This window comes from Poecilia reticulata, linkage group LG13, assembly GCF_000633615.1.
Source record: "Poecilia reticulata strain Guanapo linkage group LG13, Guppy_female_1.0+MT, whole genome shotgun sequence".
Lineage (NCBI taxonomy): Eukaryota > Metazoa > Chordata > Actinopteri > Cyprinodontiformes > Poeciliidae > Poecilia > Poecilia reticulata.
This window is the reverse complement of record NC_024343.1, coordinates 15,391,628-15,415,793: the sequence shown is the minus strand read 5'-3', so window position 1 is coordinate 15,415,793 and position 24,166 is coordinate 15,391,628. Positions and strand designations below refer to the sequence as shown.

At 39.7% G+C, this 24,166-nt stretch overlaps 1 protein-coding gene across 1 annotated transcript in view; it reads left to right on the top strand.

Moving 5' to 3' along the window:
* cbl (Cbl proto-oncogene, E3 ubiquitin protein ligase) overlaps positions 1–24,166 on the top strand; it is a 42,454-nt gene that overhangs the window by 11,025 nt on the left and 7,263 nt on the right. Inside the window, exons 3-11 of the mRNA XM_008425645.2 lie at positions 14,420–14,566; positions 15,532–15,688; positions 17,827–17,948; positions 19,119–19,256; positions 19,973–20,060; positions 21,118–21,249; positions 22,039–22,257; positions 22,671–22,802; positions 23,711–24,130. Of these exons, the coding sequence (XP_008423867.1) occupies positions 14,420–14,566; positions 15,532–15,688; positions 17,827–17,948; positions 19,119–19,256; positions 19,973–20,060; positions 21,118–21,249; positions 22,039–22,257; positions 22,671–22,802; positions 23,711–24,130 (1,555 nt within the window). The remainder of the gene's footprint in view (positions 1–14,419; positions 14,567–15,531; positions 15,689–17,826; positions 17,949–19,118; positions 19,257–19,972; positions 20,061–21,117; positions 21,250–22,038; positions 22,258–22,670; positions 22,803–23,710; positions 24,131–24,166) is intronic.

Here is a 24,166-nt window from a genome sequence, read left to right as displayed (position 1 = left end):
ATCGGCAGAAAAAAACCTGATCGGCACATCTCTAATATATATACACAGACACACGAAAGGCTAGTTGACTGCAGTCACAAACTCTTCCTGGAGTTGACACCTTGGCCAATTCACTCTGACATCAGACTGCACACTTCTCCAACCAATTGCAAAAAGCTTCAAGAGCTTTTTGCAATTGGTTGCAAAAAGCTCCAATTGCTACTATTTACTGTAGCTTTAGTAAATAGTAGGTTAAGTGATGGAGTTCTTGATGTCAGAGAAATATTTAACTTATTTGGACTCAGTGCTCAGATAAAAGCAGAGGTTGACTTGGATAAGCAAAGTTTCATCTGAATAAGCCGTAAGACTTCAGATAGAATAAATTCAAAGCTGTCTGGCCGTAGTGAACAGCACCGTCATCAGGGAAAACTATAAAAGATCCTTGTTATCATCTACCCAAAACGTGACTGAGGGTGTACTTTGTTTTTCCCATGTCTAAGTTTAATGCTGAGTGAAAAGTTTCTGTTCCTTAGTTGTAGCATTTCAAGATACGAGTGAGTGTGCTGCTGTGCAAGCCTGTTTCCCAAGAAGGTTTGAGCCACTACAAGTAAAGGGGAAACAGTATCTTGTATACTTCAGACTAGGTGAGTTTTCTGGTCTGTCAAGCACAGTAACACTTTGTTCACTGAACTAGCTTATAGTACCTTTGGCAGTGTGGGTAGGTGCAAAGTCCATCTGGAAAACAAAATTAGCGTTTCCATAAACATAAATGTTGGACCAACATCAACAGAGGACCTGCGACCCCCTGACTCATTGATTTTTCTTTTTTTTGTTTGTTAGTTTTTTTAAAGGATTTTTTAGTGGCCTTTGTTGTACAGTAAATGGACAGGAAATGGGGAGGACGGAGAAGGGAAGGGGAACACATGTAGCAAATGGCCAGAGACCAGGAATCGAACTCGGGACCACCAGATTGAGGACTACAGCGTCTGGACATGGTCATCGCTGACTGAAAACGTCACACTGGACTTCAAGTAACTGTGCTTCACCACTCTGCCTCCAGACTTTGTGACCTTGAGTGAGCAACAGTCCAGTCTCAGGCTCACGAGTGGCTTAGCAAAAGCAATACGACGTCTGTAGCCCGTGTGTAGGAGTTGTTGGTGCGTAGTGACTCCTGCCTCAATTCATTTCTTATGAAGATCCACCAAGTTCTTGAATAGATTCTGCTTGACAAACCCCTCAAGGCTGCAGCTATTCCTGCCTGGTGCACCTCTTACTGACGCCCTTCTTCAATCCTATGTTTTATATGTGACCAACCAGCATCTTTAGCAAAGACTTTTCTTTGGTTTCCCCTCCGTGTGGAGGCGTCGATGACGGTCTTCTGCATGTTTGTGTAGCCGACTGACCTAGAGTGAGAAACCATTTTCTGCTTCAGGAAATCTCTCCAGGTCTTTTTAAGTTAATTGGGTAACTGTGTGACAATAAGTTTCTAATATTTCACCTTTTTACTATATTCTAATTTTCCGCGATACAAATTGTGAAATTTTTATTATTTGCTTCCAGTCATATGCAAAATGAAAATAAATAAATATTTGAAATATTCATAGTTTCACTTTCTGAAGTGACTGCTCTAGGAAAAGGGCTCGCTGTTGTTCAGTGCTTGAAAGTGAGCACAAAAGTGTGTCTGCTGTGAGTAAGACTTAATTATTAACACTAGCATACCATATTCGGTGGGAGTCGACAACGCAGTCAGCACTTCCGCCTTTTTTACTTCACTTACTTCCTCCAGTAGCCTTACGCAGCACAGCACAGACATTTCGGTCCTCACAGGACTCAGAGATTAGATAAGCCTTCAAGTTAAGACAATGTTTCTTTTATTCATCAAATGAGAACAAAGTAGAAGGAACTTTATTTCAAACTAATCAGCATAGAAGGTGTTTAAATGTTTGAGGGTTAAAAAAAAGTTGGGGGTTAAGCTAATCAAAGACTGAGGAAGTAGGACTTCTCCAGCCTGTTTGCTCGTTCTCCTGAGCTGCGCCACCATCGCATCCTGACGAACGCTGATAGATCCAGCTGGTTACAGGAAGTGGTGAGGTTATGAGCTGCAGGGTGATGCAGCTGCACAGAGGGACAGACTGCAGAAAGTGATGGAGGTGAAGGAAATTTATACATTTGCTAATGGATGTTTCCCCCCCCCCCTTTAATTTTTAATGAATTCCTAACAGCAGAACTACCAAAGTGAACTTCAACAAGTGCTTTTATTTTAATCAAAGTGCCATTTTTCAATCAAGAACAAATTCAATAAAATTCGTTTAGTGCATTTATTAAAATCAGAGTAATATTTTTTGCAGTTTTCAGAACTGTAACTTTGTTTGTTCAGCATTAAAACAAAATAAGAGCTACAGAAAAAGAGGTTTTACTTTATACTCCACACCTGCTAAGTAGAGATGCATTGAACAGGATTTTCTCTGCTGGTACCAACTTCTGTTCATCTTTACGCCCTAACCTCAGATGTCATATTCTTTTCCTTTCTTTCTTTCTACTGAGGACTTTATCACATAGAAGAAAAACCCTTGCATGTTGTTTGGAATCACTCAAAATGGACATTGCACATTACTCTGTATGCTTTAATGTTGTACAAGCTTTAAGTGTAAATTGACCGTTCCATCCATCCATCCATCCATCCATCCATCCATCCATCCATCCATCCATCCATCCATCCATCCATTTTCTGGATGGATGGGGGCAGCAGCTTCAGAAGGGAGGCCCAGACTTCCCTCTCCCCAGCCACTTCTTCCAGCTCCTCCGGRGGAACCCCAAGGCGTTCCCAGGCCAGCCGAGAGACATAGTCCCTCCAGCGGGTCCTGGGTCTTCCCCGAGGCCTCCTCCTGGTRGGACGTGCCCGAAACACCTCACCAGGGAGGCGTCCAGGAGGCATCCTGACCAGATGCCCGAGCCACCTCAACTGACTCCTCTCGATGTGGAGGAGCAGCAGCTCTATTCTGAGTCCCTCCCGGATGACCGAGCTTCTCACCCTATCTCTAAGGGAGAGATGGGTTTCCACCCTTTTTTTTGGCATGTTGATGATCTCAAGGAGGCTTGTGACGCCTCGGCTTCCCAATTTTAAAATCCCAAGTTCCCATAAATATTTTATTTGAATTCAATTTTACTTGGGATTTTTGGAAACACTTGGAGAATCTGACTTTGGGAAGAATTCGACTGCAACATTACAACCTCTGAAATCCCCCTCCCACAACCAACACCATTTTTTCTTTTAGGCTTTCTTCTAATATAACTGCCTTCTCTTTCTGACACCATTTCAATTAGATCTTGACACAATAGAAAAGTGCATTCCACGCATACCTATGCCATATTACAATGGTCAACAACAGGACCCACTTCCTCAAGCTTTTAGTCATTCAGCTTTTCCTGCATCTGGAATAATTGTCGAGCATTCAGCAATAATTTGGACACAATTCTTCATTCTTATCTTAGCTGCTGTTGGTTGTTTTCTGAGCTTCAGTAGCAGCTCCATGGAAAATATTTTAAGATGTTTGGCACAAAACATTAATAATCATATTAGATTTGTCTGCATTGCTTTTCTTGTTTCTTTCCCATTTCATAAACAAATGCACTTTTCTAACAAAACCAAATTCATGCTTTGCAGTAGACAAAAACTTTAATGCGTCAGCATTTCTGGAACACTTATTTCAAGTTCTGTTTTAGGAAAGGTCATGTTTTTATATGTTCATGTGACACATGGGTGTTGTGCATGATTTGCATAAGACTCAAACTTCCTGTTGCTTAGTACTTGGTAGTTTTTAATCTAACGAGGCTATACATTTACACGCTGCTCCTGCTGCGTTTACAGTTGTCTTCAATTTTTTTTATCTTGGTTTTAAACTTCAGTGTGCGTAGCTCAAAAATTTTATCTCCAAAAGATTTCCGGTCTATATTAACATCGCGTTATTCTTTCCTAAAAAAAAATGTAACCAAGTGTATTCCTCTTTTATGTTTTGCAAATTCTCAGATGTTATGTTTCTAGTATTCCTGTTTTGGTTCAGGGAAGAATCTTTGTTCTAAATTATGACTTCCTATTTCTGTAAATGTGTTTGGTGCCCGCGCGTAACAAAGGTCTGCTTCAGAACGCACCGGCCCGCACTTTTGACTATCAGGAGAAGCCATCGTGTCCCCTCCGCTGCAACGTTGTCTTTGCATCTGTAGTATTGGATGAATTCGTTGGGAAATGCATCAGTGCATTGCAGTGCTGATAAAATCGATTGAACGTCAACATTTGCATAAATAGCATCCATCCGTGCATTTTTCAGCAGCTGTTGGCATAAATTTAGCTTTTGTTTTTTTTTTGTTTTGTTTTGTTTTTGTAGCCACACAGATTCACGGTTTCAAAGTACATTTGAAGTTAAACATAATTTGTTTATTGTTTCCAGTGGAACTGAAACGCATAAAATATTTGTCAAATTACTCCGTAAACTTCAAGTTTTTGTCAGAGGAAAAGGGCAACGATTAAAACTTTTAATCATTGGTAACCTGGGGGGCGTTGGGGAGTGGAGAGGGCGTATCTTGTATGCTTAGTTCAACTCAAATCAAACAAACTTCATTTAAATTTTGCCTCAGCATAACTTCAGTCAGTCAAGTTTTCCCAAATACAAAGGCCAGTGGTTTCACACCTCTGTGATCTATTTGCTGCTTTCTTTTGATTTGGATATTTCTGTGGGCTCATTTCTTTTTTCTTTTTTTTTCTTTTTGTTTGTTTTGCATTGCCAACAGATGCACTGTGTTTTGTCCTTTTAGTCAAAGAGCTGTGAGTTGAGGATGAAATCTTTTAGCGGTCGGTCTAACTGGCAGATTGCTACCAATATGTGGAACGGAAGAAACTGTTCACACTTAAGTAGCTGACGATATTTAACCTTCAGCTCGGTTTTCATTCTCAAGGTTTGAGGCTTCGTGTGCAGATATGTTTAAGCACACGCACAGCTGAGCGTCTTGGTTATTTATGTTGCAGCAGCATCTTGAGCAGCCAACACATGTCATCCTCACACTATTAGATTATGGTGATTAGGATGACGCAGCTCACCATCATCTCTGCTTTGTACGACGAGCGCTCGCCGTTTATGCACGCAGAGATAAGTGAGCTCAGACACGGTCTAGGAAGTTGGAGGATTAAGCTAAAAATAACTGCTGGATGTTACATTTATATTTTGTGAGAAGTTCTCACTTTAATCCTGTAATTTATGGTTCTGAGAAGGCGGTAAATGAGAATTAAAACATTGCTCTACGCTGCGTGATTGGGATTGTATGTGGTTGACAGACACGGCAGCTCTTCCAATGACATGCAAAATGCTGCGTGAAGAAAAACCCCAATGATTAGTGGTACTATGAATGCTCTTGTCACAGTGACACATGGTGGTGACGGCATCATGCTGTGGGAATGCTTTTCTTCAGCAGGCCCCATTTTTGAGAATAATGTTAAAAATCAGTGTTGATGTATCTTTACTTCCACAAAGTAGTGCCACATAAGATGCATTAAAGGTTGTGATTGTGCCACAAGTACATTTATGAAGTTTAATGTAGTACTACAAAGCTCTACATACAGAAAGCTCCACAAAAGTGTTAAAATGCCTTTGTTTCTTTGTTTTTCTTACAAGCTGCCTCTTTGTTTTATCATCTCCAATAAGGTCATATTATATATACTTTGGAAAGTCTTTCAGAGGTTTTTGTTGCTTACGTTTCTAGTTGTACCACCTGAACATGACCACCTAGTCTTTAGTATGTGGTGAAAAATAAAGAATGTCAGCATGTGAATAAGAAAAGAAGTACCAGGCTTAAGAAAAGAAACAAATACTTTTCTAGCTCAATTAATCCATTACGTCAGGAGTCGCCTTTATTTTAGACCTTAAACTTGTTAGTGTTCTTTTTTCTTTAGATTGAACTTAAACAAGAATAAGTTGCTTTGTAGCAAACAATTGTAGCAAAATCTAAAAAGTTTGTTTGAAATGGGTTTTTTTCCCAGTAGGTCTTCTGTTAAATGCTCCCTTCAGTTTAGGACACTTCCATCAAGACCACTTTCCAACAAAATTACAAACGTTTGGCACCATGGATGTAAAATAGAATGAAAATGGAGATAATTGAGATTTTTTTTTCTCCTGTGTCAGAATTCTTTGTTGCGACACCAAAGTGTGGTGTTGGAGAGCTGTGTTTTATGTTTCCTGTGAAGATATCCACCTAGCTACAGCCACACATGCAAAAATTTAAACCATCAGATAATCTTACATGTAACTGAATCCTATAATTTGTGCAACAGTTCAGCACTTGGTGTCCAGTTAGGTTGACAAACGTCAAGAGACACGATGTTTATCAGAGGGCTTCATGGTTATTTGGGGAAAACTGCAGTCATGATTTTGCTGAATTATTGCTTTAATAATGGCAGTGAGAAATCTGTTTTTATTGTACCGTCACCATCATAATATGTGTGGAAAAACTGTGATTCCTTCTGGTGCACATGATTGACTCAACAAAGTGAATGCTGAAATTAGTCCTGTAAAGATCACTTACAGTTTATCCTCTGTATCTTGTAGTGACCAAGAAGATCTAAAAAAAAAAACAAACCCCAATCTTTTTAAAACCTTGTCGACTCTGTGTGTACGTGCTGTGAACTAAATTTGACACAGGCTTCCTCAAGAGACGAGATGTATTTCTCCTTGTTTGGTCTGGATTTCTGCGTTAACTAGCGTTGAGCAGATAAAGCCAATAATGCTGCTGCTTAATAATGTTGCTGCTACCAGTCCGTGCAGGCTCTGATTCTGCAAGCCTGACCTGTGCTGCGTTGTGTTGGCGCACTACACCGCTGGCTGGCTAGCTGCGCTTCTTTATCACAACCAGCAGGAAACAGGAAGGGAGAAGCCAGCTGCAAGGTCAGAGGTTACCATATACCACGAGGGGGAAGGAGGACAAAAACATAGTGTTCATAAAAGGTTTGGCTTTTTTTGTTCTGCTGCGTACGTGGTGAAAGGTTCAAGTGAGAGAGAGACGTACTCTAAACACACATGGCGGGCTAGAGTAGGTCACCAAACTCCTCTGTGTGATGGTTGCCCACTCAGTTTGCATCGTCATTGCTGGCACAGGAGCTTAAATAGCAGTCACCGTTGTAGTGGTTGGCTGCTGAAGTGCTGGCTGCGGCCCAGTGTACACACAGCACAGAACTGCTATTGTGGGATGGAGAAGTGCAAGGACAGAGAGGGCTGAGACGGGCCTTAACAGATGTAAGCCTGTCCTTTATAAAACCTAACTTTTATTATCATTAGATGTTATCTCATACTCATACAAGTCTTGTAGTTTGCTTTGATTAATGGATTCTTTGCATTGAAATCGATTTGATATTGTTTACTGCAAAATCAGCAACTCTCTGAAATTTTTTCTTTTATTTGACTAAAGCTATTAAAGTGCTTGGAGTGAAAAGAATTCCATTCATCCATCCATTTTCTTGCACCCTTGTCCCTCAGTGGGGTCGGGAGAGTTGCTGGTGCCTATCTCCAGCTAACGTTCCGGGCGAGAGGCGTGGTCACCCTGGACAGGTCGCCAGTCTGTCACAGGGCAACACAGAGACACACAGGACAAATAACCATGCACACACACACTCACACCTAGGGGCAATTTAGACAGACCAATTAACCTGACAGTCATGTTTTTGGACTGTGGGAGGAAACCGGAGTACCCGGAGAAAACCCACGCATGCACAGGGAGAACATGCAAACTCCATGCAGAAAGACCGGGGCCGGGAATCGAACCCAGAACCTTCTTGCTGCAAGGCAACAGCTCTACCAACTGCGCCACTGTGCAGCCCTGAAAAGAATTCCTACATGTAAGTTGTCTTTTGTTGACATGTGCTCAGCAGGAGGCAGTCATCTCTGGAAATTTAGATTTCGGCCTCAGACAAAGTCAGATTAGGTGATTATGTAATAACTCTAACAGGTGTGCAGGCTTAGATTAAAACCGTCACTCCATTCCTTTTCAAGCCAGTTCTTCATTTCTTGTTAATATTCTGTTAAAAATATTCAAAGTGATCTCATGGACTGTGCAGATCTGACGTTGGAGACAGCTGGAACAGACTGCGTACTTGATACTAGACTGCTGTTTGCTTTCGCAGGCCCTTTGTCTCAGTCAGAGTTAACATCACATGGGATGGAAATACATTTCTGTCAAATTATGTGGCCTTTTTTGGGATTGTAAGCTGAAATGGCTCGATTTTTGTCATCTAATCGTACGCGCACACACACACACACAAAACTAGTAAATGAGCAGAAAGCCTTTTTTTGTCCTTTTTTTTGACTGAGCAGTTCTGTGGCTCTACTTCCTTTTGAAGCTTCCTGTGCTTCTGTTTGTATGGTAACTTCACTGAATTTTTAATAACAGTTCCTGCCGTGTGCATCACTCCGGGAACATCTAAGTGTTGGCTGTGTTGTGTGGAAACGCTGAAAACTAATATGAATTACCAAACAAAGAGAAGAAATAGTGTGTACATTCCAGTGGGATTATCGAGCTGTCTTTAACAATTGTCTGTTCAAAACAGCATTTAAGAGTTAATGTTTATTTGATGGTCCGTTAAGCCGCTCTATCTTTCAGAGAGTTACTTAGCCTTGCAAAAGCATTCATATCCTTTGAACCTTTTTGCATTTTGTCACTTTACAACCACAAACCTCATGGGATTTTTTTGGGGGTAGTACATAATGAGGTAGGAAGGGCGGTCATACACGCTGTTCTAAATGTTTTACCAAAAGAAACAAAATCTAAAAATAGTGGCAAATGGTGGTATTTAATTCCGTTTGTTCTGATACCCCAAAATAAAGTCCTTGTCAACAAACTGCCTTCAGACCTCGCCTTATTTGTAAGTTCTCTTTTTAAACATAATTTGGCAGTTCTGTGAAAGCCTCAGAGAGAACTTTAGTGAGCAAACGGCATCATGAAGACCAACAAACACAGCAGCCAAGTTGGGGAGGAAGTTGTGGATAAAATGGGCAACAACACAACATCTCAGGGTTCAGACGTGTTGCAGAGCACGGTTCAGAATAGAAGATGGATAGAAGATGTCACAACTGCAAACCAACCAAGACGGAACAAAGTCCAAGGGTATCACTTTTCCCAGGTCAGAAAAAAATTTAATTTGAAAAAAAATATATGGAGAAAGTGAGAAGTAGATCAGTTATTCTATATTGGACCATTTTTGTGGCAGATTCCTGCTTATCACACATTAGAACAGCATAACTTTATTGACATGACTCAATGCAGAGGCGTCGTTCAATCCAGTAATGCATATCTATAACTCAAGTCTTTTCTCTGCCTACATCCCCCAGAATGCTGTGCGATTCTGAACTGGAGTTCAGTGAAATTATTCAACATTCTATTGGACGTATCATCTATTGATCTGTTGCAATATATTTATTGGTATTTGTTTCCCAGCCCTACTTGAGATTGAGAGTTTGGCATCAAATGAGAATTACTCAGCTAGGACAATGAGACAATGTAGTTTAAATCATACCAATGTCTTACAAAGGTCCAAGGGAGAGTCCATACCTAGATCCGATTGAGATTCTGTGGCAAGGCTTCAACATATATGAAATTGTTGTCCATCTAAAAGAACAACGGGCAAAGCAAACCCTCTGTCTAGATTGAGACACATCCAAAAGGACTTAATTGCTGTGAACAGTTCAGTTTTTACACAGTGACCTGAAGACGAATGCATGGTAGTGTCATTTGTGATTCTGAAACAACTGTTACCATCCACTTAGTACTACTTTGTATTTGTTACATGAAATATGCTGAAGTAATGCAAAAAAGAAAAGTTGAAGGAGTACAAGTACGTATGTGGGAAGCTAATAAACTATACTTAGATTCCAGTCCAGACTGTGTGCATCGACCATGGGAGAATCTGATGAATAAGAAATGATATCAAATGGAGGGTTCCTAATTGTTGGTAGCCTGCATGAATGTTTCAAAATCAAGGAGGTTGTGAGTGGATAAACACACTTAAACAGAATAGATATAACATCTGTTACAGAGGTGAGATGAACGAACAAACCTGCAAGGAGGGACAAGGTTTTTGGTTTAAGGAGGAAGCAGATCACAGTGGGAGGTTGTTGTAGAGTAGATAAAAGCACGCAGAGGTGGAATGGATGAGATGACGGCTTTAAGGCTGAGCAGGACTGACGCATCCAGGGAGCAGAAGAAATGGAGGGTGACCTCCTGTCCTGCTGAGGCTACACTGCCGAAGACACACTCGCCTTTTATGACTAAACTCTGAGGTAAAGAAGCTCTTGCTGGAAGCATCACAAGTTCATCCTAGTATTTCTGAGTAGCTGATCTGCTAATTTGTCTCTGGGCTTTACCGACGAGTGCAGTGCTCACTTCAAAGGCAACTACTGTGGCTGCATCCAGCTTAGAGTCAGTTCTGTAGAGTCTAAGTGGAAGGAACACTTCAAAGTGTTGGACAGTGAACTCCACAAGTGTTCACTGTTTTGAAAATCATTTACTAATGAGAGGCTTTTCATTAGTTTTATATGCTTCTCTGACAAGCACAGTACTTTTTTTTCCTCCAGGGTTTAATCTTGCAATAATCATTTTAATGCATTTTTGTTTTCTGTCCTTCCTCATTCATTCTTTACTCCCCTCTCCTTCCCTTGCTGGGTGTGTGCTGTGGTGCGGGGCAGCTGCAGCGTTGCAGCGTTTTCAGCGCCGACTGTCTCGTGCATGTCAATTCAGCCTGCCGGCTCAGTCTCCGTGCTGCTCTTTTAATCTTCACTTTTTCACCACAGAGTGCTGTACTAAAGTCATTGTCGGCATGGACTCTTGCTTCTTATTCTCCTTTTTGTGTTTGACAGTTCCCTCTTGCTTCTAGTTTGCTCTCTTCTCAGCTTCCTTGTTGTGTCATCTTTATTTTCCGCTCCAGCCCGTCAGTCACTTCCTCCTCTCTGCGCTTGTTGACCAGCCCTGTTGAGTCAGAACTGAAAGACGCTGCAGCCTCAATTTCTAATTCATCCTGTGAGCTAATTCGTATGTCTATGGGAGCCCTGCTGCATTCTGTGGGACGCTTTTAACGAGGAGGAACTCCAAATAGAAACTAAGCCTTCAATTTTATGTTTTTATTTGTTGCTTGAATATTGTAACCCTTAATCTCGCTGGATTTTCTGTCATCTAGTCACTTGTATAAGTGTTTGTGGTGTGTGTAGATGCCACATTCAGTGGGTACAAAAAGTCTACATACCCTGTTAAATTGCTTGGTTTTGACCTGTAAGGGGTGCTATGTAAATGGTTAACTTCCTTTTCAGAACTTTTCATATTTAATTTGACCTATAACCTGTAAAGCTAATCTGATAGATTTTTTTTTTCTCAGGCTGAGAAATAATAATAATAAACTTGGGTAATATGATTGTATAACTGTGTGACTGCATTCAGAACAAACCACTATATTAAAACTCATGTTAAGTAGAAGTCCTGCAAAAACTTTCATTGCATCATAAGGACTGAATTGGCAAAAGGTATCAGTCAGGGGATAGATACAAGAAAAAGCATAGTGCACAGTTCAAAGGCAGACATCAAGTCAAGAAAATTTGGTGCAACAAGTGCATAACAAAGAAGAAGATGTTGCTCCAAATTTAATTTAAAATAATAAATAAACAGAAGGAACAAATAGTGGTCAGGGAAATCCACAACCACATTAAATGGGCTACAGAAACTTCTTTACAAATACTTGTTGTGTAATACAAGTGGAATCTCCTGTCTATATTAGGGGTGCACCAATTTATATCGCCCAACTGATTTCCTCCATTTTGGAAGATCTGTGATCGGGCGATGTTTGCATGTGAAACCGATATTATCCATCGACCTCATCTACCTCAGCAAAGGTCTAAAAATCGACCACTGTCCTCTTCTGCTGTCCTGTGAGAGAGTTTTGACTGACAGTCCGGCCCACCAGGTCATGTCTGCACGTTTGCAGTTAACAATAGTCACCTCACTATTACCAACCCAGCAACTTTCTTGCTAGACCTGTAGCGATGCACTAATCTCACAATACAATACGATGCACGATATTCTGTTCACGGTATTATATATATATATATCTCAATATTCAGCAAACTATACGGTTTTTAAGATTTTCTGAAAGATTTTAGAGAGACAGATTGATTTTGGTGACATTTTGTGACTGTTCCATAGAGTTGGATTGAATTAATGCAACTGGTGTAATAAATGTTATTTTTGTTATACATTTGTTATGCATTTGCTTTGTTTAAATGTTACTTGTGTGGCTTTGTGTATTTGGTTATGCAGAAAACAAACCTTTTGTGTCTTATTCACTTGTATTAGATAATATAATTTATCTATTTCACTTCATTATTTAATTAATTGTAACTGGTTGTTTCATTACATGTAATTTTTAATGTACATGTGCAGCTGGGTAAAAAAATGTCATGTGTGATGTCATTTAATTCATGTGGATTTGACGTAAAACTCAAAGTAGGATTTAATGTATCAATACTCGCTGATGAAAAATCAATACTTTCTGAGAAGAAAATATGAATAAATATCGTAGAATCAATAAAAATACACAGCCCTATTTCTTGCTGTATTTAGCTACATTTCATGCAAAAATATTGGCATCAGTCAAAATCGGAATCGGCATGTTAGGCTTTTTAAAAGATCAATAATCAGCGACCGGGCAGAAAACTGCTATCGGTGCACCCCTGTTTTTTATATGTCTCTGTTATAGGGACGGGTGGCAGAAAAACAGGCAGAAAATCATTCAAGCCCTGCATAAACATATTTAAAGCCAACCAAAAGCACTTGTGGGAAAATGTGTTCTGGTCTGAGTCAAAGTTTGGACCCTTTGTCTACCACTCCAATAGGAATGTGCAGAAACACAGTGAAGTGTGATGGTGATTCATGTTTTGGACATATTTTTTTATATCCATCTTTAACTGGGCGGAGGGGATTATGAGCAATTCCAAGTACCAGTGTTCAGACTTCAGCTTGTAAGATGAAGGGGAACTTCACATTTCAGAGCATAAATCCAGATCAATAGAATGGCTTTTGTCAGAAAAATTTAAAAGTTGTGTAATGACCCAGACATAGCCCATAACTAAACAGATTGTGGTAAGATTTAAAGAGGGGTGTGCATAAAATACTTCCTCATAATCTGACAAATCTGGATTTTGGCAGAGAACGAGAAAATACTCCCAAATTAAAAGGTTCCGTGCTCAGAGTCCTACCCAAAACGTTTTTCTCTTATATTGCACCGTTTGTAGGTCGCATCAAAAGGAAAAAAGTTAATCTGCCACAATCTTATAAAACTCTTCTCTCCTAGAAACTTGACACCACCAATTTTAAGAGACGCAAACCCCCAGAAGCGCTAATAACTAGTTTATACTGGCAGCTTTCACAACTTCCATAAATCTCCTGCAGCCGGTTTGGACACACAACTGAGGGTTGAGTGTGGCGTTCCAACGTAATGGGATGCTCTTGTTCCATTTCCTACTGGGAACTCTGAAAATCCCCCTCCAGACTACAAAACAACCCACAATCAGTTGTTCTTGTGACCTTCTGAAGCAAAGATGTTGAGTTTGCCTCACAAAGTAAAAATAAACATGTTATTAAAATGGATGGCACAAATGTTCCATTCATTTGTTTAATGCTATTAAATCCTATTTTATCTAATCACAAATGAATGTGCCAACGTCTTTGATGTGGTCCGTTTATGGTCACTGACTGCCAACAGTTCAGTTTGTCAGCTGCTCCAGCCCTATTCAAGCCATCTGTGAAAAAATTTAAGTTGTTTGGTTGTTGGAGGACAGACAGTTCTTGCCATCTTTATTTATAAAGCCACCATTGAAGCTTAAATAAACTGTATCAACTATAAGCATATTGGTTTACTTTTACGTTCACTCAGCCAAACACCAGCAGTAGGACTTTTTGTTTTTTTTGGCCAACAAAAGCAAACGTTATAACAATTTACTTGTATGATTTGGCAGTTTTTACCTTGTATTTTCTTAGCAGCTCATTTTGGGTAAAATATAGTTACGAACTGTCCGTAGACTGAGGTGGTTTCTTAGTTTCTTGTTTTTCTGGTAATATTCACAAATGATCAGTTAAATCATAATGTGCCACAAAAATATTTGCTTACTTTTCATCCAAATAAATATTTTCTGAAACCAATCAAATTTTAATGTTGGACAAAAATAAACAGAGTAAAAATCTGTTTTAAATGTTGGTAGATTTAAATGCTTGCCAGTGTTTGTTTAAATTAATTCATCGTGTGTTTCTGGTTTTGATTCAACAATTTTGGATGTTTACTGAAAAATTGTGATCTTTTACGAAAACTCCAGTGATTTTAAAAATATTAAAGTTTCTTTTTTTTTTCCCCCCCCCCACTTTTCAGACGAAACCTCACCAAGCTGTCGTTGATCTTCAGTCACATGCTGGCTGAGCTGAAAGCCATCTTCCCCAATGGCCTGTTTCAAGGTGTCAGCTTTCGCATAACCAAAGCTGATGCTGCAGAGTTCTGGACCCGCGCCTTCGGAGACAAGTAAGCGCCGTCGATTTTGTCTTTTCATGGTGGAGTATTCATGTATCACATTGATAGCCCACCTGCAGTGTGTCAATATACCTACTGGTATTTATTGCAGTGATAAAGTTGCCATTAAAAACGTGCTAGTTCAGCACAGTCTTACTGTACCCAGTCTAGATCCCAAACCAAAATATTGTTCTAAAAATAAATATCAACTAGGCTATTAGAGTTCACCGGCTACATTTAAGGAGAAGTTAAGAAAAGTGATGACAGTATGAGTCAGCACACAGTCAGTTTTTGGGGGGTTTGGAAACATCATCAGCGAGTTTTATTATTGCAGTCTGAAAATGAAAATTATATGGTATCCAAATGATATCCTCCCCAGTCCTGCTCCAACTTACCTGCCTTTAATCAGATTGTCTACAAAGACGCTGATTCTGTTTTTAAAAGCTCAGCAGGAAGCCGTCACAACATTTGCACTCATGCATTACATAACATTAAGTTCAGTAACTGTTCAATACAGCCCGTGGACATTTCAGCAATTCGGTTGGTATTTACATAGCTCTGTTATACCATAACATTTCCATAGCATTTCAGTTTAGTTTCCCCTAATATATTTCCAATGAGAATTAAATGAATTGGAAAACGAGATTAATTCAGTTCATTCCAGTAAACTTTTATAACATTAGTTTACAACATCACAAGACGAATAGATTCGATTTATACAGTGGTTAAAAAAAACCCAGTTAAGAATAAACTCTATTCAGGAACAACTTCCTCCTGGCAGGAACAACCTTCCAGTATGAGCAGCCTTCTGCAGAGTCAAAAATTTATTTTCACATTACAGCAGACTGCTAATCCAGATTTAAAACAAGAACAGAACAATTGTAGCTTGTTTTTTTTTTTTTAATGCAAGCTTTATGCGCAATGTTATCCAAAGCTCTTGAGAGATTGTAAACATCTGATTGTCGGTCTGTTCCCAGAACCATTGTGCCTTGGAAGGTGTTCCGTCAGTCTCTCCATGAGTTTCATAACATCAGCTCTGGTCTGGAGGCCATGGCTCTCAAGTCCACCATAGATCTTACCTGCAACGATTATATCTCAGTGTTTGAGTTCGATATCTTCACTCGGCTATTCCAGGTAGAAACTCCACACAAACACGCTATGCACCTTTCAAGTATTTTATTTTTTAAGTCATTTATTCACCAGTATTCTTGCCCAGTCATAAAATGGTAGTTAAAACAATCCTCCTACATTTTGTGAAATATTATTGTACCTTTTGATTTTTATTTGCTTACACAATTTTGTTGATTTTTAGTTTTAAATATACACATCATAAAAAATGGTAAACATTTAGTATTGACAGTCCTAAATACAAGCTGGCAAATTCAACATATTTCACACTTTGTTACAAGCAACAACTGTACTACATTTTGTCACAAGTTTATATTGCACATGCATGGGTTGATGTTGAACAGCACATATACGATTTTACATCAGTATTAAAATAAATTTATGTTAAAACTGTTAGAAATAATGTAAAAAAGAAAAAAAAAGGCCCTAGTTAACATGCTTACCTTTCTAAGTTGCGCAAGTCTTGTATCATAAACCGCTGCTATGCTGTAGTGTCATTTATCTCTGGGTGACATTATCCCTTGGAACTTGTGCACAAAGCTCTGACCGGCTTAATGAAGCCTAAACAGATTACAGACGTTTCCTCCCCCAAACAAAAAAAAGATATCCTCCTAATGTCCTCAGACTCGGAGGAAGCAACTCTGAGTCCATTTTGAATGCTGTTCTTAAGCTACTGACACTGTGTAAAAGATTAGTAGTAATTGTGTGTTTATGTAAAATAATGTAAAAGGGTGTGCAGTAATAAAGAAAACCAAAAATTAAAGGTACAGTTTGTTCAATTAACTTTTTTTGTGAAAGTTGTTTGAGCAAGATGGAGTATAATTAGGTTAGAATGAAGAAGAAATGAGGCACTCTGACTGAACAAGACAGTTTGAACTTGTCACTTCCTGTGTGGAAGAACTATAAAAAACAAGCCGCAAGTTTTAATACAAGCTGATTTGTCCGAGCCACAGAAAACATTTAGTCTCATTGCTGAGAACATCTGATGCCTTTTCAGTTTCCCTGTTGGGCTCATTAATGTGCTTTCATTCATGCCTAGAATACCTAAACTGACTCACCGACTCAATGGGGCCTGGTTACTACAGGTTTTTAATATTAACTAAATACATCCTCAATTGAACAGCAACACTTGTCAGACTTGTTATAAAAACGAACACATAAAAAGAAAAGCAGATTTTCTTCTAAAAGCCATCCAAACAGCTTTTGGAGTCATACAGTTAGGAGCTTTAATATTTGAATATGCTAAGTGATGCATTTGAAGCTCAAGATGTCACTTTGCTTTCTGCAGTTTCCCTGGTCATTTGCTTATTGCTAAGCGGTGAACTCGTTGAAAAGGCGGGCTCATAAATACTCTCATTGTACAATGACAGAATCCCAAAGTTTACCAACGGCCCACTCGGTTAAAATGTGTCGTATACATTAAAGGCTCAAACATTCAAATGGCTTAACTGGTATTTGAAACTTTAGCTAGATTTACAATCTTCTTGTGAACACACGGCTCGATTCTGGCTACATATTTTAACCACTAAAACCACTAAAAACTGGGTCTGCGTCAGAAATCCAACCCTTGTAGTTTTTGAATCTTTGCTTGGATTGAAACCAGTGAGTCCAGAAGACCACCTCAAAAGACAACTGTGAGTTTGTTTATCAGTGTTTGTATAACTGATCATGTGTAGAAAGTACACGGCACAAATTAAAGCTCAACCTTTTTCTTTTAAACTCCTCGTGGTATGACGTATCATAAGGAACTTCAAAACTAACCTTTAAAACACATAAAGTCCTAAATCAGCGTTAATAATGAGGGTATGTAAACTTTCCGGCCTGAACTGCGTATGGTTTGATTTACGGATAGTATGGAAAATCACTCTTTTACTTCATCGCGTGCCATTAAACTCTGCACGTTCATCTACCATTAAACATAACGACTCTAGCCGGATCTGCCTATAAATCCCACTGATGCCCACCGAACAGCTGTTTGAACAAAACCCATGCATGTTGCAATATGCAGCATTTCTCCTTACTCCATTTCTGCTCTTTATTACTGTGTCCGTTCACTGACACTCTATGACTCACTCTGCCTTTCTCCTATGACCATTCTGTGTGTGTGTGTGTGTGTGTGTGCCTGTGCCTGTGTGCGTGGGTAGCCTTGGTCATCCCTGCTGCGAAACTGGAACAGCTTGGCTGTTACTCACCCAGGGTACATGGCCTTCCTCACATACGATGAGGTCAAAGCTCGGCTGCAGAAATTCATCCACAAGCCTGGCAGGTGAGAACCAGTCTGAGCACAAACGCATCTAGAAGACAAATAAATTGTATCATGTCAAGAAAAGTTTCGGCTTTTGTTTCCTTACCACGAGCGTAACGTTGCGTTTCTACTGACTGTTGCACAGACGCTGGTTAGCTGCAGCTCTCAGGACTTGTTTTTAATAAAACTCCTTAACCGGTCCGTGTTTGTTTAGTATCACAACTTGAATCCCGGTGACGGATTCTTAAGCCGTACATGCCATATTTTTGTGTGGGTGTGTTTGGAGTCGAGTCCAAAGAGCCCAGGGCGGCGTGGTGCTGGTACCTTACATCAATGGCCTGATTGTGCATTGGAAGTTGATGTCACTCTTCAGGCCTGGCCAGCTTAAGGCCACATCAACACCAGAGCACTTACTGGTCGATGTAAAAGCTGCTTTTTTACACTTTAATCCAGAGCAATCCAGAACTCCCTAATGGCTGTACTTTTTTTTTTTTTTTTCTTTTTTTTTTCCAACTAGCTATAGTGAGCTGATGCAAGTCTTATTTATTTTTTTTGCTAGCTTTCATCAGTCACAAAATGCTTCAAACCCATCCTGCTTCACTGTCGCACTGAGACCAGTTCAGCTTTATTTCCGAAGCCGCTCTGTTCCTCCTAATATTTTTCTAAAAGATTTCCCAACTTGAGGCTAGACGGCACATCGAGCCCAGAAACCGTAGTCTCTTGCTGACTCATCTGAAGCTCCTCTTTCACTTTGTTTTATTGTTAGATTTCCTCTTTTTGTTTTAATGTTTCAAGACAGGTTTTTTTTATTCTCAAAAGGTTTAAGCAAAGTATATCAGAGTCGCATCCTCTTTTTCTTTTCAAATTAATTAGTCGATGAGCGTGTGTGAACACAGAGACTGATTCTTGGAATTGAATTTTAAAAATGGTTACACAAAACTGTCCTTTCATTTAGATTAATGTCAATGTGAAAGAAACAAAGGTAAAATTTCTACCACTAATCTGGACCACAATTCACAAATGACTGTATTCAGTAGTTTGTCCTATAATCCTTGATTAGTATGTGTATCCTAAAGGTTGAGATTACTTAAACATCTTTTTGTTTACTCATATTTGTGGTCTTCAGTGTCTGGTATGTATTTCTATTTTTTTTTTTCAGATGACTTGATACGTTTTTTTCTTTCTCCCTAGTTATATCTTCCGTCTGAGTTGCACTCGACTGGGCCAGTGGGCCATCGGTTACGTGACAGCCGATGGGAATATTCTCCAAACCATTCCCCATAACAAGCCCCTCTTCCAGGCCCTCATTGATGGTTTCAGAGAAGGCTTGTAAGTTCCCTTTTTGTTTGACTAATTTATATCTGTTGTGGTTTTTCATCTAGATTTCTGAGCCTCGTGTCTGCATACAGTTTGTGCCCTTCAGATCTTCTCTCTCTTTTTTATTTTTTTATTTTGTCATTTCTTTTGTTCTTTTAAGTGCGCCTCTGTGTGAACTTGGTTACCCCCTTTCTTTGGAGCCTTCGATTGAATCTGCCTCTCAGCTTCAAGTGAATCCAGGCATATCATCTAGCTCGCCACCGCCAACCCCCTCGTCACCACACTGTTATCATAACCAGAGCAGAACCATTGATTTCTAATGCGGACCTCAGTCAGTGGTTTACCCGACTGGCTCGAAACCCGTCTTTTCCTGCCAGTGGTGACTCTTGTGTTTAATGAAAACTGTGTTTGGCCTGTCCCAACCTGTAATCAAACTCCGATTTGAGCTGGGAAAGCCTGTAAAGTACACGGCCTGTGTCTACAAAACATTTATCAGATGGTAATTACAGCGTCCAACCCATTTGTAAAATTGTCGTGTACTGTATATGCAGCAACTTGCGCAAAGCAAATGAACTCAACAGATGTTTTCATCGCCGCAGCTTGTTGGGTGTACAAGTGGTATAATCACTCTAATAACAATAATTACTTTTAAATTAAAATGCTTGTTGAATTAATCAGAGATGTTTTGTGTGGGCACATTTTCACTTTATTTCCTTATGGGCCCCCAGCTATTTATTCCCCGATGGCCGGACTCAGAACCCCGACCTGATGGGTCTGTGTGAGCCTTCACCTCAAGACCACATTAAAGTCACACAGGTGAGAGCCATGCACCCACCAGACTGCTTACCCACAATGCTTTTCTGGAGGGGTTTTTGTATATTTGCGTTGCTTTTTATTATTTCATTAAAAATTGTTTATTTAAAGAAAATATATCCTCAACACTGCTTTGAGAGACTGACTACCACAGTCAAATATTTATAATCTAAATAAAACTGAGATAAAAACATAAAATAAAGTGAATATGTCAATAATTAAACACACAGTTATACATGTCAATAGTGACTTTGCTGTAACGCCTCAATAGAAAATGCATACCGTTATTCTTGCAAAATAAAAATAAAGCTACATTGTACTTATTTTCCCATTCAATACTTACTTATGTGTTTATCAGATTTAGTTAGAAATTATCAGGATAGTCCTTTATTAATCCCACAGTGAAGAAATTCACTTACAGCAGCAGAGTAACAAAATATACCAATTAAATCTGAAAATATCTAAAAAAAAATTTAATAAGCAACTATGTTACAGTACCTGCAGCTAAAATGAAATTAAAATTAACTCGACACAATTGATTCGTTGCACAGCTTTGGAGAGCTATTGCACGTTTTTTATTTATTTTAATGAAGTGTTGAGAAGAATTTGGCAAACAATAAACACATGTTTAATGTATTAATTTCCAGTTTTATTTAAATGACTCCTTCTACAAATTATTTCTTCAACAGCTTATTAATGTTTTGGATTGAGGCTTTTTCGGTCCTCAAATTTCAGAGTCAATTTCCTTCAGAAAGACAGAATTGTTTTTTCTTTCAATTTTTTTTTTCTTTTTCATTTAATACATCTGACCTTTAAGGTCACAACATTTTTAGCGAGAAAGACTCATTACGGAAATGTGTAAAAAGCAGTTTTTGCCTCGGTTCTTGCCGACCTTATCTCTGCATCAGCGCAGAACCGAAACTCGGCGTACGCCCCCTCGCTCTAACTGATCGCTCCCCATCCTCCCAGGCTCTGTTCAGCAGGATCTCAGGTGGTGTCAGTTCTCTGTGATGTTACGGTCTTCTCATGTTTTTATTTATTTTTTTGTTCCTGCCCTCAGGAGCAATATGAGCTGTACTGTGAGATGGGCTCCACTTTCCAGCTCTGTAAAATCTGCGCAGAGAATGACAAAGATGTGAAGATCGAGCCCTGTGGCCATCTGATGTGCACCTCCTGTCTCACCGCCTGGCAGGTACAAGAGTGGGTGGAAGCAAAGGGGTTTGAGTTGGTGGGCTTGCATGTCACAGGTTACAGTTGGCGCTCTTACACCACTCTGGAAGAGCGTAGAGTTTGAGTTCATCTTTCCAAGTATGAGTGGGTAAAAGAAACGGTGTGGTACAATGTTTGTATTTGCACAGCATTCCATATTTATTTTCACAGCTCATTATTTTCATTGTTCATAAATTTTTATTATTATTATTATTATTTTTTTTTATTATTATTTTATTTAAAACTTCGGTGTTGGCCGAACCTTTTGCCTGTTTTGACTTTTGAGTTGTAGATGTGAGTAATGGGAAAATGCACTATCAAAAACAGAGGGTGGCATTTCACTGCTTGTCTGACATGATAGGTTTAAGATGGATTTGATTTCTATTTTTTATTTTTACCAAATAATGCTTATTCACTCTTCTGTACATAGTAGAACACAATTAAGTCTGTATTTATTTGTGCTATACGTTCTAAGCTCAAGCTGAATTAACTTTATTAATGTGGACAAAAGAAACCCACTGCAGAATCAAAAGCTAACTTTACCTTTCATGATTGGTGTAACATCCGAATAATAAAACCCAAGTACATATTTTTTATTCACCTTTCCCAAGCCAAGTGTCTGCTGGGAAATCATCTAGAAATCTGTTTTTGGAAATGGAAAAGCGGTATGGTCATCCAAGGTCAATTTCCTGAAGAGCTCTTGAGCGTGTCGATAAAGTTTCCAGCTTTTTGTCAGCTTGTCTTCACTCCCTCCTTTCTGCCTGTGCTCCAGGAGTCGGAGGGTCAGGGAACGGGATGCCCCTTCTGCCGGTGTGAGATTAAAGGTACAGAGCCGATTGTTGTAGATCCTTTTGACCCCAAGGACAACAGCGGGGGCTCAAGTCGGGCCGCCATGGGAGCCGAGGGAGCTCCATCGCCAAGCTACGATGATGACGATGACGACAGACTTGAAGACCCCCACCTGGTGATGAGCAAACTTGCTGGCACAAAGGTAAGATTGTGGAAAAAGAATGGGGTAATAAATTTTTTCTTATGAAACAACCCACAAGGGATTCTTCAGACCAACCTCTGTGTAGATAAAACACATTCTCACCTGTCATGTCTTCCTTTTCTGAGCTGAAAGCTCACATCTTGTTACTTTGGCCTTTCTCCATCGTTCCTGTTAACAGAGAAGCAGCTTTTTTGTACGTTTCGGTGTTAGAAATGCCTTACATGTTTTAATGCCTCTTAGAAAATCTGTATGCATGACTTGACAACCTGAGCTGCTTTGAAGTAACTCGATTATCACCTAACCGAGCTTTTTCAGCAACTTGTGTACATGTAGTTGTATACAATATGTGTTGGAACCGTTTTATTTTTTACTGAAAGTATGAAAGTTAATGTATTGGATCTTGTCTCATTCAGGTGGACCGCCCCCCATCACCCATGTCCATGCCCCCTCAGTCATCTCTTCCCCCAGTGCCTCCCAGACTTGACTTGTTACCACACAGACCTCCAAACCCCCCTGGTGCCTCCAGTCCAGGGGCCACCAGTAAGGTAACCAATTCAGTTAATTTTATTTATACAGCATCAATTAACAAAATAAAACGACTTCAGTTCAATTCTTCATACATTCCAATTGATCCTCGTTGTCAAGCAGTGTAGTAAGCTCAGTTAATTATTCAAAGTGTTGATCATTTTCATCCAACGCCTTAGTTCAGATTAAAAATACAGTGTTGACTAATTACACAGATTTGGCATTATGATACTGTCAGGGTTATATTAGTCTAAGCTTTTAAAGGAAAATAAGTTCTTCTTTCATTTGTTTATTTTATTCCTGCATATATACAAACAAACTATTCACTGTTGTGATCTGTTATTAGTTTTAATGCTCAACTTTCAGTCAAACCAGTTTTTAATGTCTCCAAGCTACTATTCTTGTAATTTCATATATCTTAACAGTTAAGTATTTCATTTCCTGTTTGGTTCAAATTCAGATAATTTAATCTCAAAGCAACACAAACCAGTCCTATAGACTGGACCCCAGCCTTTCTGCATACATTTTTGTGAAATGTAACTCCAGTTATTTATGAAAAATTTGAAGGGTTTTTTTGTATAACTATGTAAAAGATTGAAAGATGGTACAGTTTGAGTAGCTGAAAATACTTTGTTGCAATGCTACTTGACACACTGAACTAGTATTTCTGCACCTTACTAAGATATTTTTACTTCTTTTTCCCTGTTACTCTAGTTTACTTTCTCTTACTCGAATACCACAGCAACATGTCTTTGCTTATAAACAGAAAGTGCAGTTGGGAGATTAACATTTTTTTAAATCCTCCTGATGATTGATGGTTTTCCTTGTAAACTGATTATTTGCTGCATTGTAAAATAATTTTCTTTGGCTTTTGGTCTTTCTGGCGTTTCATCTAAAAGAGCTCCTTCCGTCTCTGTTGCCCCTCCAGGCAGCAACACATCACAAAGACAAGCCTCTTCCACTTCCCCCTGCACTGCGGGATCTCCCCCCACCCCCTCCTCCAGATAGACCCCACGCAGGCGGGGCGGCTCCAGAAGCTCGGCATCCAAGACGGCCCCTACCCTGCACTCCAGGGGAGCCCCTGCGAGATAAGCTCCCTCCCACTCCCCCAAACCGTCCTATGGCTGACTGGAACTCCAGACCCGTTCCCAAAGCTCCCACCCCATCTTCTTCATCGTCTTCACCATCCTCCTCATCCACTCACGTGCCCAGCCTGGGGGGCGACCTCAGAGCAGGTGTCAGGGAGCTCTCCAACAGACACTCCCTCCCCTTGGCGCTGCCCTCTGTGCTGGACAACCGCGCCGACTCTCAGAAGAACAACAGCTCCCTCAGTCTGGACCAGCAGCTGGTCAGAACCAACACACACACACACTAAACATCTGAT